Consider the following 19,165-nt stretch of genomic DNA (forward strand, 5'->3'; position numbering starts at 1 on the left):
CAAGACTGTCCAAGGAACTTGGTCCCCCACATAGGCCAACTTGCATATCAATGTCCTGGAGCTAAGGCAGTGCTTTTACCACTGCAAGCCCTTCAAACTGCTCTTCCTTTGGGAACAGTTGCAGTTCAAGCAGACAGTATGTCGGTAGTTTGGTACATCAACAAGCAGGGAGGAACCAAGTCTTACCCCTATATTGAGAAGCTTTCAGAGTGTGGCAGTGGGCAATCCCTTCCAACTGCTTTCTGTTAGCAATCCATAGTCTGTGGAGTTCTTCTGTGATAGCAGACAAACTGAGCAGATATCTTCTCCTGCCTCATGAGTGGTCTCTCAATCCAAATGTGATAAAAAGCATTTTCCGTCATTGGGGCCTGCCTTGCTGCAATCCTTTTGACTCACCTCTAAATAACAAGTGCAGCAACTATTTTGCCCTGATCCCCCCTCTGGGGGAGTCACCGAGAGATGCTTTTCTACACATCTAGCCCTCCAGACTGCTGTATGCCTTTCCCCCAATACCTCTAATTCTGTTATTCCTACAGAAAGCAATCAGGCTGAAGACCAGAGTAATCCTCATTGCACCTTATTAACCTCGGCAGATATTTGTTAACCATTTCTTCGGCCTTATCTGATTCAACAGCCTTGGATTCTGGACCCAGCACCAGACCTTTTGACCCATCCAGATGCATTACTCCATCTGAACATTATGAACCTCAAGCTGACAGCTTGGTTTCTCCAGTTCCATTTAATAGTTAGGCTACCATCAGTTTCTTCCCTGGTACATCATATTCTCTTATTGTCTAATAAGCCAGCTACCCATAAACTCTATGCTAGCAAATGGAGGAGGTTTAGCCTTTGGGCTTGTGACAACAATATTGATCCCTTTTCAGCACCCATTGATAAAATCCTAGAATTTTTAGCTTCACTTTTCAAGACAGGTGTTTCCCACTTTACCATCAAAATTCAATTAGCAGCTATTTTTAATTTCCATGATGGTTTGAAGAATCCTCCTTGACATCTCACTGGCTTTGCAAAGCATTCTTAAAAGGAACATTCTTCCTAAAACCTAACAAAGATCCTACCCCTCCTTGAGATCTAAACTTAGTGTTACAAATCATTGTTCAATCTCCATTGAACCATCACCTGAATGTGATCTAAAGTATTTATCCTGGAAAGCTATATTCTTAGTGGCAATAATTTCTGCCAGAAAGATTTCAGAAATACAAGCATTATCATGTAGACCTCCTTACCTGATTTTCCACAAAGATGGATTTTCACTAAGAACCAATCCTTTTTTTTCCCTAAGGTAGTGTCAGAGACCAATAGCAATCAGACTATTAATTTACCAGTATTTTTCCCAATTTTGCTAACAAATGTTAAACTGCTTACATTTATTAGATTTTCACCGACAATTACATTTCTATCTACAGAGAACTACGAATTTAAGAAAATCTGACCACCTATTTGTGTCATTTTTATCTACAAGACTTGGCCAGCCAGTGAGCAAAGTGACACTAGCCAGATGGCTCAAAGAATGTATTTATTTTATCTATAATAAAAAATTAGTTTACCTAGGCCTTTAAAGGCACATTCTACAAGAGCTGTAGCTACTTCAGCAGATTTTTTCAGTCTAGACCTTCTTTGGATAATATTTGTGCTAAGTGAATAAATGCTAAATTTGCCACTGGAACCTCCTACCACAGCCATCATTGTATCTCCCTTAAAGAACTAAACTGGCTAGAACTCCCACAACTCCTTCACTTTAATCAACTCACCCTCGCTCATAAACTTATTAACCACCCCCATAATATCCCTTCAAACGCTTCTCCAACCCTATCACTCCACTAGGCCCATAAGATCAAGCAACAAAAATCAACTCACTGTTATTAAACCCAACAACTCAGCAGGAGAAGCCATATTTTCATGTACCATATCTAAACTTTGGTATAATCTTCCACCCTCTATAACTACTCTACCTTCCAGCAGCCTTTTTAAGACTGCACTCAAATTCCACTTAAATTTGCACTGGCTTTGTTCTTGTTCTAATCCAGACTAACACCCCCATCCTTACCCCCCCCCCCACCTAGACTCGTAACCCAACTATACTACCGCCACTACTAACTACAGTCAGTTGTTTTTACATACTTTAAAATATTGTCTGACAACTTTGTTACTAATATTATAAATGACAAGAAACTATCTTAACTTGCAACATTTACTGTATATACTGTTGATAATCAGTGTCTTGTTACTGTATTATAGCCAACGACCTGTAATGCTGTTTACTACTGCTGCAACTTTGTATCTCTAGTTATCATGTTCATGACGTGGAGCTTTTCTCCCTGGGCATCCACTGAAAAAGGACCTGCGTCCAGTCAGAATTTCCTGGTAAACAAATGTAAATAAATAAATGAAATAAAAATTGTGCAGCAGCAACTTGGGCTTCTCCTCTTACCTTTATTACTCATTACATATTGGATATAGTCTCTAGGAGAAAAGCATCATTTGATTCTATGGTGCTCATGAATATCCGTCCTTGAGTCCTGTCAAGGTCTAAGGTAGCTGGGGACTATGTCCCATATGTTGAGGATGAAATTAAAATTGACAACATCAGATAAAGAAGTAATGTGCTAACCATAATGCTCCATCTGTGTTGTCCATTTTCATTTATCCTTTACTCCCCTCCCTCCTTCCCCCTGCCTTTTTAGGTGGAATGGATAATGGGCATATGTCACTAGTGTCATTATTATTATATGGTTCCAGATATGGACGCTATGAAGGTTTTTGGGGTTGTCACTTTGTCTTTCTGCAAACTCGATCTGAGGTATTTGAGGGAGGAGTATTGTGGGTAAGGGTTAGGCTGAAGAGTTTTTGACTTCCGTGAGCTGTAATAATGGCATTGTCAGTTCCAAAGCTGGAAACTGAACCCATATGTCGAGGATAAATGAAAATGGGCAACACAGATGGAATGTTATGGTGAGTACATAATTTCTTTTTCCTTTTAGTAGCCTTTTTTTCCTCGGAGGATGTGTAGCCGGTATTAGAGGAGGCCAAGAAACCAGCTACTGAAAATCAAATATGGCAAAATGGAAGAGATTTTCTAGTTGATGTCATAAAATGAACCAAGATCCTTGCAATGCTCAAACTATATTGATTCTGCAGTATTTGTGTGAGTTATTAAGCTTTAGCCTTTCTTTGGTTTCAATTAAGATTCATCTTTTGGCTATTTCTGTCTGCCCACAGATCCCACTTTCTTCTTTATCTCAAGTGAAACAATTTCTGAAAGGTGTATTACATATTTGTTGACCCAGAAAATAGGTGACTCCTCCTTGAGATTTTAACTTTATACTAGATAAACTTACACGTTCCATTTTTGAGCCAGCTCATGAGGTGGATTTAAAGTTTATAACATGGAAAACAGTATTGTTTACTGCTCTCACCTCAGCTAAGTGAGTATCTGAGTTTCAAGCACTTACCTTAACTCAGCCCTATCTCCCTGAGAACTAACCTTTATTTTATGCCAGAAGTGGTTTCAGAGTTCAATTTGAATTAATCTGTTTATCTCCCTGTATTCCTTCCTAAGCCAAAAAACAAGGGAGAGAAAATTCTGCACACACAAGATGTCCACAACTGAAATACTACATTGGCAAGAAAAGGGACTTCAGAAGTTCTAACCAATTATTCATTGCTTATGGAGGTAAAATAAAAGACAATCAGTATCAAAGCAGACTTTTCTAAATGGTTGCCCCATACTATTCAAATTTGTTATTCCTGTCCCAGAGACTTCCCATACTCTGGAACAGGCTACTCATCTATGTCAAGCAAAGTTCTTCATTAGCACTCTTCAAGAAAAATATTGATGAGTAGATGGGAAATAGGAAATACACCCCAGGGATCACTTCTGTATCTCTGCTCGACAGTGGCACAGGACAATAACTTTCTTGGGTGGCGTAAGCCATGGAACCTTGTTGGCTAGGCTTACGTAGGCCCTTGGGCCGATAGCCTAGTACCTACCTATGAACCTATAAACCTTTCATGCCAAGTTACTTCCAGGAAAATCAGAGCCCTTTCTGCCAGGGCTATGGCTACTTCTGCTGCTTTTTTAGGAAGGGATTGATTATAAAAACATTCTAGAGGCAGCAACTTGGTTTTCTCTACATAATTTTACCAAGGGGTACAAAATTGATTGTTTCTCCAGGGCTGACGCAGAATTTGTTAGGACTGTTATCCAGAAGCTCCTGGACTCTGATCCTTTTTCCTTCATCCTTTCTGTCTTAGTTTTGGTATGTGCCCCATATACCTTGGGGTACTGCAACAGTGATCTAATGAACTTTGTCATTAGTGCAATATCAATTGCTGACACTGCAGTGTAGCATAAGGGGGTTACTGTACTTCTGAGTGTGGTGTCCTTCAGATGAAAAGTTAAACCAAAGCCCCATCTGCTTAAGTTGGTGATAGCTGAAGTGGATGTAAAAGACCCCATGGTACCTATAGAAAAGAGTAGGGGTCCTTTATTTATTTACACATATTTACAAATGTACACACACACACACACACACACATATATATATATATATATATATGGATCACCTTTAAACGAAACACTAACGACCGAAACGAAAAGACCGAAAACATAAAACGCGGACAACGCAAAACACCGAAAACCATTACACCAACACAGTACACTACATAACATATGCACTATCCCTAACCCAAACCCTAACCCTAAGGTCCGACCTACCTGCACCCTAACCCAAACTCACTTAACCCACCTAACACTAAATCCCCTAACCCACAGTCCCTCACCATCGCCTAACTCACTTAACCCACCCCTAACCCACAGTCCACACCCTACCTGCACCTAACCCTAACTCACTTAACCCACCACTAACCCACAGTCCCTCACTATCGCACACTTACCTGTCCGCCTCCCTAACACTAAATCCCTCACTCGATCGCACACCCTTTTCGTCCGTCCCCCCGTCCTCACCATCGCATGGTATTCACACACCGGTCAGTTCCGTTTGACCCTAACCATAACCCTCCCTTTAACCACCCCCTCTCACCATCGCACTACCACACCCTACCTGCCCCCTAACCACCTAACCCCTAACCCACCACAACCCACAGTCCCCCACCTTTCCTGTCCTTACCTGTCCCCCTCCCCTCCCTAACCTCACATCCTCACAACAGTCCGACCTTTTACCCCTCTACCACCGTTTTCGGTATTCTCGTCCGTCTCCGGATTCGCTCGCAAACGGCAAAGCTTTTAAAGGTGACCCATATATATATATATGTACATATATATATATATATATATATATATATATATATATATATATATATACACACACACAAATCTCTTTAGACATATTATAATTTCCTTTACAATCATACTAAATTTTCATCCCTATTAGACCCCGACTCTTTTTTCCATAAACATCTGATTTTACTTAATATTGTTGCTAAAATTCATTTATCATTTAATATAATGTAATTTAATCTTTCATTCCATATAACCCATATAACATAATATAACTTTTCATCTATCCTTTTAACATATTCTTTACTTATATCTTATATCAATATTTAATCAAATCCATGCTTATTTTAGCCACTTCCTTTATATCTTTGAAAAAGTTTTCTTACATAGTTTTCCCCATAACGTTTTACTCTTTTACATTTCAAAACCACATGTTCCATATTTTCTTCTTCTTGATAATGTAAATGTATTCTATTACTTGTTTTCTTATATGGCAATTTTCCTTTCACTGGCAATTTATCCATTACCAGTCTCCACAAAAAAATCTTGACATTCTACTTTCTGATTACACCATTTGACTCTTATTTTTATAGCTTTAATTTTTTCATCTGTTAGATTTTCCCATGGGTTTATATAGTAATTTATTATTGATTTATTTGTTTATTTATTTATTTGCATTTGTTTATTTACATTTGTTTACCGGGAAATTCCGACTGGACACAGGTCCTTTTTCAGTGGAGGTCCGGGGAGAAAGCTCCACAGAACAATAAATGAGCAGCAGAGTACATGAAGAACAATTAAATATACATACAATAGCAAATAATACATACTGCAGCAAACATTAGCTATACATACAATATGAAATATAGTAATGAACAGATATAGCAATATCTAGCTAGAGGCTAGGAATAAAGGAGTTCATATGAGTTCATAGGTTAGTACTAGGCTACCTGCCCTTTCAGGTCATTTTAAGTCTAGCCAGTTAACCCATGTGAGAATCAAACCCTGCACCTTGTGTCTGTAAGGTAAACACCTTAACCATTAGGCCAATCTCCCACCCCCTAAGGATGTATATACAGATAGTACTAAGCTCAAATGGATACTGTTCTAAACTCATATACCTAAATCTTATATACAAATATTGCACTAAACTCAAGCAGATATAAAGCAGAAGCTCCACATGAAGGTGGAACAAGCTAGAAGGGCTAATGGGAAGAAAGGGAAAGATAGAGGAGTAAGAGAGGAAAATGAGTGAGTAGTATACGTGGTAGTGAGAGGAAGCTAGGTGTAAGTCAGTTGGATATGTATTTGGAATTGAGATGAAGTGAGGTAGTTAAGCATGTTATAACAGGTCTGAGAGATTGAGTGAGGAGGGAAGGAGCGGGTAAAATGTGAGTCAGAGCCTGCAGAAGAAGGAATGCAATGATCAGACGGTGTGAGGCAGGGTGGCTAGGAGAGGGAAGAGGAAGGGGAGGTAAAAGGAGGGCTACTAGTCAGGATTGATGCATGGGCATAACCAAAGATTTTTTAAGTGAGTTTTTAGTGCAGTCTTGAAGTGATTGCAAGAAGGTAGTGTGGTTATAGAATGGGGGAGATTGTTTCATAATCTGGATATGATGCAGGAGACTAGTGCTTCTCCCATAATGTTTTATTATTGCATCCTTATACCATACTTTTCTATCTTTTTCTATATTATCATTTTTTTATTTTCTACAAAAATATTTTTTCTTGGTATTATTATATATCTTTATTTATACACTCTTTTTCTCTGTTACTCTTTTTTTACCATACGCCAACATTTATCATGCTTATATTTATACAGTTTTACTACTAATTTCTCAGTTTTATCCACTTTAACACTTTGTACAAATTTAATGAACCAGGATACAACACTGGGTTAATTAACTCTAAACCTCGTTCCTTTTTATTTACATACAAAACTCCTCTTTTTACTGGGTTTAATCTAAAACGCCATATAATTGAAAACAATATCTGCAATAATTCCTTTTCAAATACTGTTGGCAACATAAATATGCTTGCTAATTATGGTTTCTTTCACAACTGGTACTGAATTTATCAAATAAGCCTTTTTTCTGAATGACAATGTATATGTTCTTCAGAAAAGACAGGTTTGTTTAATTTCTTCTATTTTTTGTTTTTCTTTTTCACATTGAATTCTACTCAAATCTTTATTCCCAAATTTTTTATCTAACACAGACATTTCATTCATTGCAAAAATATATTCCACTGAGCTTTACTACATCACCTAAACCTTTATTTTTCTCTTTATTTAAAGCCATCCCTATCATCTCTAGACACTCATTTGTGCAAATTATTACTTCTTTTATCCAAATTTTGTTTTTGCAATTACTATAATGTCATCTGCATATGTTAACAGAACTGGAATTCTTAATCCTTCAGGTGTTATATACCCCACCTCCTTCATTTTATAATTTATTTCACATACTATCACATTCATAACTAATGCAAAGAGTATACAACTCACTGGACATTCCTGTCTTACACCACTCTTCATATGTACCTCTTGGCTTAACCAGCCATTTACAAGTATTTTTACTTTATCATTATTATTATACGCTGACATGCATAATTTCCTAACTTTTTCACTTGTGTTATATTCTTTCATTATTACCCATAAGGTTTCATGTTCAACTGTGTCTTTCTTTTTCTATATTATCATTTTTTATTTTCTACAAAAATATTTTTTCTTGGTATTATTTTATATCTTTATTTATACATGATAGGTCTCCTATCATGATTTTCGCTTCCTCTTTTCCATTCATAATATCATCCACAATTTCTCTAACTGTCATTAGTAATTCATGACATACCTTCTCCTTTATACTATTTATGCTTTCTTCCATAATATTTTCCATTTTAGTTTCAGATCTCTTTTGTATTATTTTCATAAAGATCTTATAATCATTATCATTCAATAGTATTGGTCCCCAGTTTTTTAATTCTCTTCTATCTTCCTTCTTCCATGTGAAATTAAGTATTCCACTACATAATTCTTTATACATAAAACCTTTATTTAGCCAGTCATTCAACATCTTTAAAAAATATATATTTTTTTGCCAGTCCCCTACATTTCTATACATTTAATACCCTATTCCATCTGGGCCTATAGCTGAATCTATATTTACTTGCCCTAATACTTTATCTAACTCATTTAACGAAATCACCTTTTCCAACTCTTTATTCTCTTTTTAATTTTTTACTTTCCATGTTTTTTCACTACCTACTTTTCTCTTTAAACATTTCTTCTGCATATTGAACTAAACTGTTCATAATCTTTTCCTGAGTTCTTTCTATTTCTCCATTTACATTTTTCTCTCATTACATTACCATCTTCTTTTACTAATCTGCTTAAGTAACTCTATACTTCTCTTTTTCCTTGTAAAAATATATTTGCTTAAATAAAATAATGGTTATATTTTCTTCATTTCTTTCATATATTTATTTCTTTGTCAAAGTACTTACTATCAGTATGTTCTTAATCTCCCAATGCATTGTTATATGTTTTTATATTTTTCTTTCTCTGCTTCTGACTTCATATTGCCACTGGAAAAACATTTTTTTATATTTTTCCTTAAATGTCATCTACTACTCAGACCAATTTTTATAAGATGTTCACATAGTAATATGATCTTTCCACTGCTATAATACTAATCTTGTTCCCTCTTCATTCCATTTTTCTCATTTATCCTTTTTATTCCTTTGATTATTTTTGTATATTCTTTGTTTTCCATTATATTTAGCCATATTGCAAGATGGTCAGAAAATCCTGTTTCAGCTATCTCCCCTTTTCCTGTAACTAAACCTTTTGATACTATAAGGTAATCTAATTAAATTCTATACATACCCTTTTGTAAGTCCATGACTTTTTGTCCCAAGGTTCTAACTTACCACATCTTATAACTTCTAATATTTTTCTTATATCATTTCCTTTCTTTTCACCCTTGCCTCTCAAATCACAATTAAAGTCTCCTGTTATTATAATATTCATATTTATCACTATATAGTCTGTCTAAAATATGATGAAATATACTTTCCATTTCTTTGCAGTTAGTATAAACAGATACTGTTATAATTCTGTATACTTGTTCTTTCCATTTTAAATCTGCAATGGTTAATTTTCCTAGATTTGCTAAAGTTGCATTTAATGAATGTTTCTTTTGGCTTTTCCCAGTTAGGGGTCTCCACAGCAGAACTCCGGTCCGCTAATGATTGGCAGTAGATTTTGACATGCTGGCTTGCTGGGCCTAACGCACAACCTTCAATGAAGGAACGCCCATTCACGCATGTCGCCACACAGAAGACGCTCTAACTGAGAATTGAACGGGCAACGTATAACTGTGAGGCGACAACGCTACCGCAGCACCCCCACCGTAAAGTTGCATCTAATAATGTTACTAAATGTCTACATAATACTGCTATTCCAGGACATCTCTCATTTCCCAATTTCCATATTATCTTTCCTTCCTATAGTTTCTCTGTTTGTAATCTTTCATTTGTTAAAAATGTTGTATATTCTAATATAATTACATCTACAGCACAAGTATTACACCACTTCAAAATTTCTGTCCATCTTACTATATTCTTAATACTATTCACATTTACAGAAAGCATTCTAAAATTGTAATTTTCCCTTTTTCTTAGATTCATAGTTTCCATATTTCATAGCTAATTACTAAGCTAGCTTTCTTAATAGGCCATTCTAAGCCTAACCAATTCCCTTCCCAATTTTGAAAATCAAACACTCTACCTTGTGTCTGTGAGTCAAACAACTTAACCATTATACCAACCTTCAATCTTTAATTGTATATATTCTTTTTCATACATTTCTTTTCTTTTTTGTTTTGTACATATCCCTTTAAATTTTCTTTTTCTGTTTTTTTTTACCCTTTTATCAATAGAATTATTTTTTCTTTTACTAACTCCCAATTTATGTCTTTTTCATCACTTATTTCAGAACCTTATTCTGTTTCCTTTATTATATTTTCTCATTTAATTTATCTTTTATTTCTACTACTTCTAAAATGTATTCTCTTTGCTCATTTTCTTCTGTATTTTTTCCTTACTGTTATTTCCATCTTTGCAATCTGTCCATAAATGTCCAATTTTGTTACATTTATAACATTTCAGTTCACATTTTTATGCATCATGTCCCATTTCCCCACAAGTGTAACAGTTTATTTTGTCACAATTACTTATCAAATGTCCTTCTTTTCCACAAAAAAAGCTTAGGTTTTCCCCTGTATTTTACAACATCCCTATTCCCCTCCACATTTATTATGCTTAGTATACGTATATTTTTCTTTTTCTATTTTTAACATAATATTACAGTCCAAACCACCAGTCCATAAACCCCTTTTGTCATAAATGTTTGCAATGTCCAGTACTTCTTTACATAAAGCTTTCAAATGTCCTTTCAAATTCTCCCTTTCTACCTCTGTTGAAAATTGTACATGTATCTTCTTTTTTGTTTCCCTGTCAAATGGTTTTATCATATATAGATTCCATAGGTTATATGCTTTCTTTTTTCATATTCTCCAAGAAAATTTTCTATTGAAAAAAACAGTCTCAAATATAATTTCACAAAATATCTCTTTGTTAATAAGAATAAATGCTCTTACCCCATGTGCTTTTAGACTGAAAGGCGCTATTAAATTGCCCCACACTTCATACCTGTCCATTTCTTTGTCTTCTTTACTACAAATCCTTACCATATACTTCCGTTTTTCATTTTCTTCTGTCTTCTTTTCTGCTACTCCACTGTTGCCTTCTTTTAATTTATCTGCATATGTTTTCTTTTATATCTTACCACTATTCTTCAAGATTGTCTTTACAGCCTCCTTTTGTATTTTCTCCATAATGTCTCCTCAGGAAACATCTCATTCATTTCCTGGCTGACTCTGCACCACAATTTCTTTAAGTAAGTCATCCCACAACCCTCCTGACTGGAGGGGTGTAATTATATATCTATTATTTACTGACTCATCTCCGTCAAACAGGTTTCTTTGAAACATTTCCTCTTAATCCTGCATGCATTCTCCAGTCTCAGTATTTGCTTTTGCCTTCATTTCTTTCATTACTGCATCATCTCCTTCTCTCTCCATCTGCCTCCCTGTTTCTCCGGGCCACCTCTGTGCCTTGAACAGAATCAGGAAGTGCTCCTCCAAAATGGGTTCCACTCATGACAATGACAAGTAGGGGAAGTTCACTGAATGCCCTGGCCAAATTTTCCATAGTAGTATATACCACCTTTGATCTCCCCTGAAAAGATGCTACTAGCCTGGTGGGACTAACCTGGCCAACAAAGTGTAAATAAATAAATAAATGAGGAAAATGTTACAGTTGTGTAACTTAACTTGCCATAACAGTAGATGTTTGAATGTATCACTGTTGACGTACAAGCACCCTCACTCTTTTCTGTCTTTTTTCTTCTACCAAGGTGGGGTCCCCTATCTTCCTCTTTTCTCCTAGCAGATATTTCTGTTTGCAGGGCTATAGCCTCCCCTTTTCTGTTGGCAAGAAAGCCCTGAATTTTGGCACCTTCACATCTACTTTTATACTGGCACTATTTAGTGCCTCCGTGGACATATGGGTGTATGGAAGATGCCTTAAAGCTTATAAATGTAACATCCAATCCTTGGCAGGCTATACACCATGTAGGTTAGGCTACTGCAACAGTGATCTTTCTGAACATGTTGTGTTATTGTAAGTTTACTTACACAATAGTACTTTCCATCTGCCCTGATATATTGGTGTCTGTCACCATGCTTCCCACAACCCTGATACTGATGGCTGTCACCTTACTTCCCAAAATCCTGGTACTGGTGTCTGTCACCATGCTTCCCACAGCCCTGGTACTGATGGCTGTCACCTTGCTTCCCAAAATCCTGGTACTGGTGTCTGTCACCATGCTTCCCACAACCCTGGTACTGATGGCTGTCACCATGCTTCCCACAACCCTGGTACTAACGGCTGTCACCATGCTTCCCACAACCCTGGTACTGATGGCTGTCACCATGCTTCCCACAGCCCTGGTACTGATGGCCATCACCATGCTTCTCACAACCCTGGTACTGATGGCTGTCACCATGCTTCCCACAACCCTGGTACTGATGGCTGTCACCATGCTTCCCACAACCCTGGTACTGATGGCTGTCACCATGCTTCCCACAACCCTGGTACTGGTGTCTGTCACCATGCTTCCCACAACTCTGGCACTGGTGTCTGTCACCATGCTTCCTACAACCCTGGTACTGATGGCTGTCACCATGCTTCCCACAACCCAAGTACTGATGTATGTCACCATATTTCCCACAGCCCACAGCCATGGTACTAACATCTGTTATCATGTTTCCCACAGCTCTGATGCTGATGTTTATAGATGTATATTAAGCTAATGACTTCTAGGGCCCTTATAAGACTAGCCATGCAACACAAATGTGACCCACAAATTTGATTTATATAGGGGTGATTTACTGACTGCCTGTGTCCATCAGAGATATAGTAACCAGGCAAGGGGTGAATTTTTTATTACCCATCCACTGGAACAAGTAATGCTTAAGTAGGGATGGGGGAACTCTGCTTCAAATGGATGGAGAGCCTGTTCCAGAGAATGGGAATTCTCTGAGAAACATATCTGTCTGTCCAACATGTCCTATTTATGTCACAAACAAAATTTAAGTCTTTTAATCTAGTAGTTGTGATGCAGTTTGTTTTGTGCAAAAGGTTCATGAAAACAGGGTCCTTGTATACTAGGCAAAGATCACCACTCAGAAGTCTTTATGAAACTATATAAAAAGACAGGGCTTTGAGGTGATCAGTGCAGGACATTGTGCTTACTTCCTGCATTCTTTTGTAAGGAACCTTTGTTGGCATTCCATTTGCTGCATGTATCTGGTCAGGTGCATACTGAAGGGGGCATTATACTCTATGATGGGTCTGATGAGGGCCAAGTACAGTAGTGTGGTGACCTCTCTAGATCTAGATGACATGCCCAAGTTTATAACTTGAGCAGTACAGAAGGATTTTCTTACTACCTTGGACACATGTTGGTCAAAGGCTAGGTTACTATCTATATGAGTTCCCAGATCCCTGACTAATGAATCAACTTTTAAGGTTTTAAGCTATGGCTTTGGCAACAAGTGTTTGTCTGTGTTAGACTTTCCTTAAGGGTGTTTTCATCTGGGGGGATTCAGTGACTGCTGCCAGTTTGTAACCATCTGCAAACTTGGTTAGCCAGAGGCCTTTGACATTTGCTTTGACATCTGAGAAGTTGATGCTAGAGGGGAGAGAGCATAGCACAGAGCCCTAAGAGACCCCACTAGTGACTAGTGTCTTTGTGTAGGTGACCTCACTGATTCTGACCTCCTGGATCCTGTCAGTGAGCCATCTAGCAATCCAGTATGTTATAAAGGAGTTTATACCTAGTTCCATAAGTTTGTTGACAATGCCTGAGTGGGGTATTGTATCAAATGCTTTAGCCAGATCTAGGTAGGCAGTATGCACAGTTTTCCCCTTATCCATTGCTTTAGTAACCTTTTCAAAGAAGTCCACCAGTTTCAATAAGCATGACCTTAACTTTGACAAAGTCAGACTGGGATGGAGCCAATGTCTGGAGGTCTCCTTTGTCCTTGTTGATAATTTCCATAATAATTCTTTCCATCGTTTTGCAAATAAGACTAATGGGTTTGTAGTTTCCAGGATTTGTTGAAGATCCTCCCTAATGAAGGAGGATGACTGTTGCAGTCCTCCATTCATGAGGCACAAAGCTTGTTTTAAGACTATAGTTAAATAATGACTCTAGGAGTCCTGATGAGTCATATTTTACACTGTTCTGGAGGCATCCTGAAATGTTATCCTCAGCTCTGTCATTAGTGTTTATCACCATGTTTCCCTCAGCCTTGTACTGGTGTCCATCACCATGTTTCATGCAGCCTTGGTACTGGTGTTGTCACTGTTTTTCACAGTCATAATACAGGAATATGTCAGCATGGTTCCCACAGTCTTAGTACTGGTATCTGCCATCATGTTTTCCAGAACACTGGGTACTGGTGTCTTTCACTATGTTTCTCATAGCCCTGATACTGGTATTGTCCATCATGTGCTGGGTAGCTCTGTTACTAGTGTCTGTCACTTTGTTTTCCATAGCCCTTTTACTGGTGCTTGTCACCATGTTCCTACCAGCCTTGATATTAGTATCTTGTCACCATGTTTCCAACTGGCATCATACTGGTTGTGACACCCGTGCACTGGCCCAGTAATCAAGGAGCCTCAATCCTCACCACTAACACCAGTGATGGGCGTGCACATTGGGAGAATAACAAGTACACACACAGTAAAGTACAATTTCCCTTAAGAGGGCTGGCTGGCTGGTTGGGCGTGCACATTGGGAGAATACAAGTACACACACAGTAAAAGTACAATTTCTAAGAGAGCTGTGGGGGGGTGGTCTTTCTTTTTCTCTCCAGATCCCCAACAAGACACCCCACTGGCACAGCTATAGGGTCCAGATCTCAGCCTAGTGGTCAAGCTAAAACCTCCAGCACCCTCTCTGTCCAACCAGTGCTTCATGTCCCTGCCCAAGTAGCTGACACACACACACACTTTAAGATTTGATTTAGATACAAACACACAGACACTTCTAGGGAAGGCTGGTACAAGTTCTCCAGCTGTGCCCCCTTTCTGCCCAGACTATAAGGTAGTACAGATGGCCACCAACCATTAATATCAGCTACTGTAAGGCCCTTTCCAATGGGGTCCAGTTTTACTGTGCAATATTATTATCCAATTAGTAAGTGTGATGAACAGCAAGACTATTGGAGTGGCTTTTTACAGTATCACCAAATACATGCAAGTACTCTAGAGCTTAAATTATCTCTGCACAAAACAGCCACAGGTGAAATGTATAAATGTATAGGTATAGGTTAGTACTAGGCTAACTGCCCTTGTGGGCCATTTAAAGCCTAGCCAATTACCCCATGTGCGAATCAAATGCTGCACCTTGTGTCTGCAAGGTAAATACCTTAACCATTATGCCAACCTCCCATCACAAATGGGTTTAAAATATTTAATAATAAATATTTAATAATAAATAATAAAAACACAAGCAATACTTATTACTTCAACACAATGACAGTACACAGTTCATAGATCACAGGAAACTTTTAAAATAATATTATAGGATAGTCTGACATAAATATAGAAAACAGCTAGACAAATCTTACTATTTCTATCTATTCCTAAGAGAAATACTAAAGTCTAAGATCCTACATAAAGAGCAAAGACAGAGTGCTGGTGAGTTGATGTGTTCAGGTTCAGACAAAATCCAAAATGCTTAATTCTCTTTCTCTGAGAAAGTCTTAAATTCATAACACAGTACTGCTGAGTCAATTCACATTACATTATTCTTGACACTTATCTGGTTCTCAGGCTAACAGAAACTCAAAATTTACATTTCCTTTTGTAGTCCTGCATCTTGCCAGGAAGCCACAGCAATAAAAGACATTTTACATGTAAAATCTAGTAATTAACTCTGTCTTAATAATAATAGAAAGAATTTGCTAGCCCAGACATTCTGTCTCCGAGCTTTGAGATCAAACACAGTTGTAATTCTTTACTTAACAGCTTTCTTCCAGCATAGTGCACTGTGGTTATATTTTTGAAGTTCAACATTTAACACAGTTTTCTTACATTTGAGAGAACAAGCCTGTGTATTATATTAATATTTACAATGACACAGAATTATCTACAAATTCTATCTAGCTAGGCTAGTAGCCTTCCCTCTGGTGTCTGTCACCATGTTCCCCACAACTCTGATACTGGTATCTGTCACCATGTTTCCCACAGAGCTGGTATTGGTGTCTTTCACCATTTTCCCACAGTCCTGTCACTGGAATCTGTCACCATTTTCATCCCCAGTACTGGGATATTTCTCCATTTTCCTACAGCCTTGAAACATCTGTGTGTCACCATATTTGCTGCAGTCTTTATTACATTGTTGTTTGTGTTGTTGACATGAATATAAAAAGGTCAGCTCCATCTTATATCTACCCCTTATTGCTTCCATCTTTGTTCTCCCCCTTTTTCTTTTCTCTCTGTATTAACCCTTTTTTTCTTTGCTCTTTGTCATAATACCTCCTATATCTGTGTTTATCATCTATATATAACATGTGTCCTTATTGTCTTGGTAATGCCACCATGTTGTCTGTAGTAGTCCAGTTTGTTTTCTGTATGGGCTCTAGAACTAGAAATATAGCATTCTGGATTGTGCCTTACCAATACCGTATTCAGTAGAAATATGACTTTTGCACCTCTTGCATCCTCTCTGTAATTTTCGTTGTAACTCTGATTCCAGTCACTGCTGTGTCTTTCCTCATACAGACTTGAGATTAGTGACTAATGTCACTACCTGTCTTATCACTGATTATCCTTTGATGTCTTATCCAGTATTTGCTTAAGGCACTGGCTTCCCTTTTTCTAGGAAATCCTTTTAAAGAGTTTGCCACACAATACCATGAGCATCATTGATCAAACAGACCAACCAATTTAAAATGTAACATCTTCTTCAGATTTTTTTTAACTTATATGATTTATGCCTTTTGGTATAGGCCCCACCATGCTTGATTCCACTTGTGTCTGCCTCAACCCTTGTCTTAGCTTTTCTGTCTCTTCTCACCTCTGGTTCCTCCATTACACCATAATACAGCTGACATAACTGCTGGGTCATTCTTGCTATGGCTGCCAAAGCACACACTTAGCCTTGCAGCCATTGATAAGTGCCCTTAATTTTGTGTCATTGCACATGGCGGCAGAGAGAAAAAATGAAGAGGTGCTCTTGAAGCAAACTTGAATAGAACGTAATGAGCATGTTACCTGCACACCACTTTCCCTGTTTTCCCTGTATTACTAACTCAGCTCACTGCAATTTCTTTCATCTTCTATTGAGGGTCATACAGAGTTGTAGTCCCCCAACCCTCCCCCATTTTCTCACCAGAAGGAATTTAGTCATTGATGCTGACTTCTTCCCATGCCACTCAGCTTTCCAGCATCCCAAATAAGTTTGCCACTTTTTCAAATGCTTAAAGTGGAAATTTGAAATTTTACAGGACAAGACATACCCATGACCAGGCAAAGGACAGAACTTCACTTTTTTGCCAAAATAAAAGCTTATTTTTGTAGCATTTGAGTTGCTTATGGTGTTTCATATACAATTTAAGTACTTCAGATACAAAAAAAATTGCTTTGTGTCGCTATTAAAGAAAACTTAGGAAATATTTTTTATCCTAAAATCCTGGGATATATGCCGTCTTTAGTGCTTAGTTTTTTTCCACCGAAGGACACAACTGCCCAAGGACTGCTCCTCGCAAAGAGGGACAGGTGGTAACCCTAATCCTAGACTGTCTCCAAACTAACATTATTTGAGTCTCAGATGTAAAATCTGACTTTGTGGCCTTGGCCTTGCCTGTTATTTTATTATTATTATTATTATTATTATTATTATTATTATTATTATTATTATTATTATTTTACAAGTGTTTACCGTGAAAGTCCAGCTGGATATGTGTCCTTTTTCAGTGGAGGCTCGGGGAGAAAAGCTCCATGTAATAAAGAACATAGTAGAGTACATCATATAACTAAGTTGAAATTATAAACACAATTGTAAATAAAATACATTTGACAGAATTTGTCGGTACCTTCATAGTACTGATAATTTAACAATTTAGAATTAAAGAAACATCTTATATGGCATTGGTGGGAGTACTTATAATTATTTACAATGAGTTCTCAGTCGCTTTAAGGCTATAGAAGTGGCACTATATAGTTGAGTAAGGAGGGTTAGAAGGTGGGTTAAGGAGTAGAGTGGGACAGGGGAGTGGATTATCCTGGGGAGGTACAGGAACAGAGCCAGGTTCCATGTTTGTGTCTATTAGCTTTTCCCATCTACAGCATCTTAAATGAAACAAAAACAACAAACCAGAAATAATAAACAAATCTTCTGTACATTCTGTGCAGTGCCCAGACTTTTTTAGAGCACTTTGATGTGTGCCAGGTATTGACAATATGTGTGTTTTGAAGACCAGAATTATACCACTATTATTCATATCTGTTGTTTTCTAGTGTTGTGTGCAACAAATTCCTTTATTTGGCATATTTTAGTGTTGTAGCCATTAACTGTCATTAGTATCCTTTGTAACATTTATCTGAAATCCACTATTTTTTTCCTCTTTGTTTTGTGTCATCTGCAACCCTGGTCTCAGTATCTTAAACCCTTTGCTATTTCTGTCCAGCCTTGATGTAACAGGTTAATGTGTATTTAAAATTGCATTTGCTTCTTGCAGGGGAAAGGTGGTTGACACCTCTCATCTGAAAACACCCTTGCTGCCATCTGATCCAGGGAATGAATTTGTACAAATAGTCATCACTTCTCTCAATCCGCTGCATGTCTGCACGAACTACTCTCAACCTCCACGGCCCCCTACACTGCAGGAATGTGAAGCAATCATTCACAATCTGTACAACTCCAACCAACTGCTGGCTCAGAAGGTTAGCAAATTTAACCATTAATGTTATTCTTTTTTTCTTTTAGTGTAAACGCATCTTTATTGAAGCTCTTATCAACAAACATTTGATACCTCAGAAAAGAAAAAAATATAAATTAGCAATACAAATAAAATCTTACTAGAAATATGGAGGATAGTAAGATACAAGCCGTGAGAATGTTTTTACTTGCTTTAGTATTATATACAGGTCAGGCTTATTTTTATTAGCTATAAAAAAGTTGTATACAGTAATTAATAAAGAGATTCATGTTTTAAAAAAATGCAAATAGTAAAGAGATGAAAGAATTTATTTAGGAAGTGAAGAGGGCAA

The 19,165-nt window shown here is 37.4% G+C and overlaps 1 protein-coding gene across 1 annotated transcript in view; it reads left to right on the forward strand.

Moving 5' to 3' along the window:
• The window catches only part of CCDC74B (coiled-coil domain containing 74B), a 440,825-nt gene that overhangs the window by 359,284 nt on the left and 62,376 nt on the right, over window positions 1-19,165 (forward strand). The window contains exon 5 of the mRNA XM_044068838.1: window positions 18,634-18,838. Within this exon, the coding sequence (XP_043924773.1) occupies window positions 18,634-18,838 (205 nt within the window). The remainder of the gene's footprint in view (window positions 1-18,633; window positions 18,839-19,165) is intronic.

Source organism: Protopterus annectens, chromosome 4.part0, assembly GCF_019279795.1.
Source record: "Protopterus annectens isolate FY-2018-M chromosome 4.part0, PAN1.0, whole genome shotgun sequence".
NCBI lineage: Eukaryota > Metazoa > Chordata > Ceratodontiformes > Protopteridae > Protopterus > Protopterus annectens.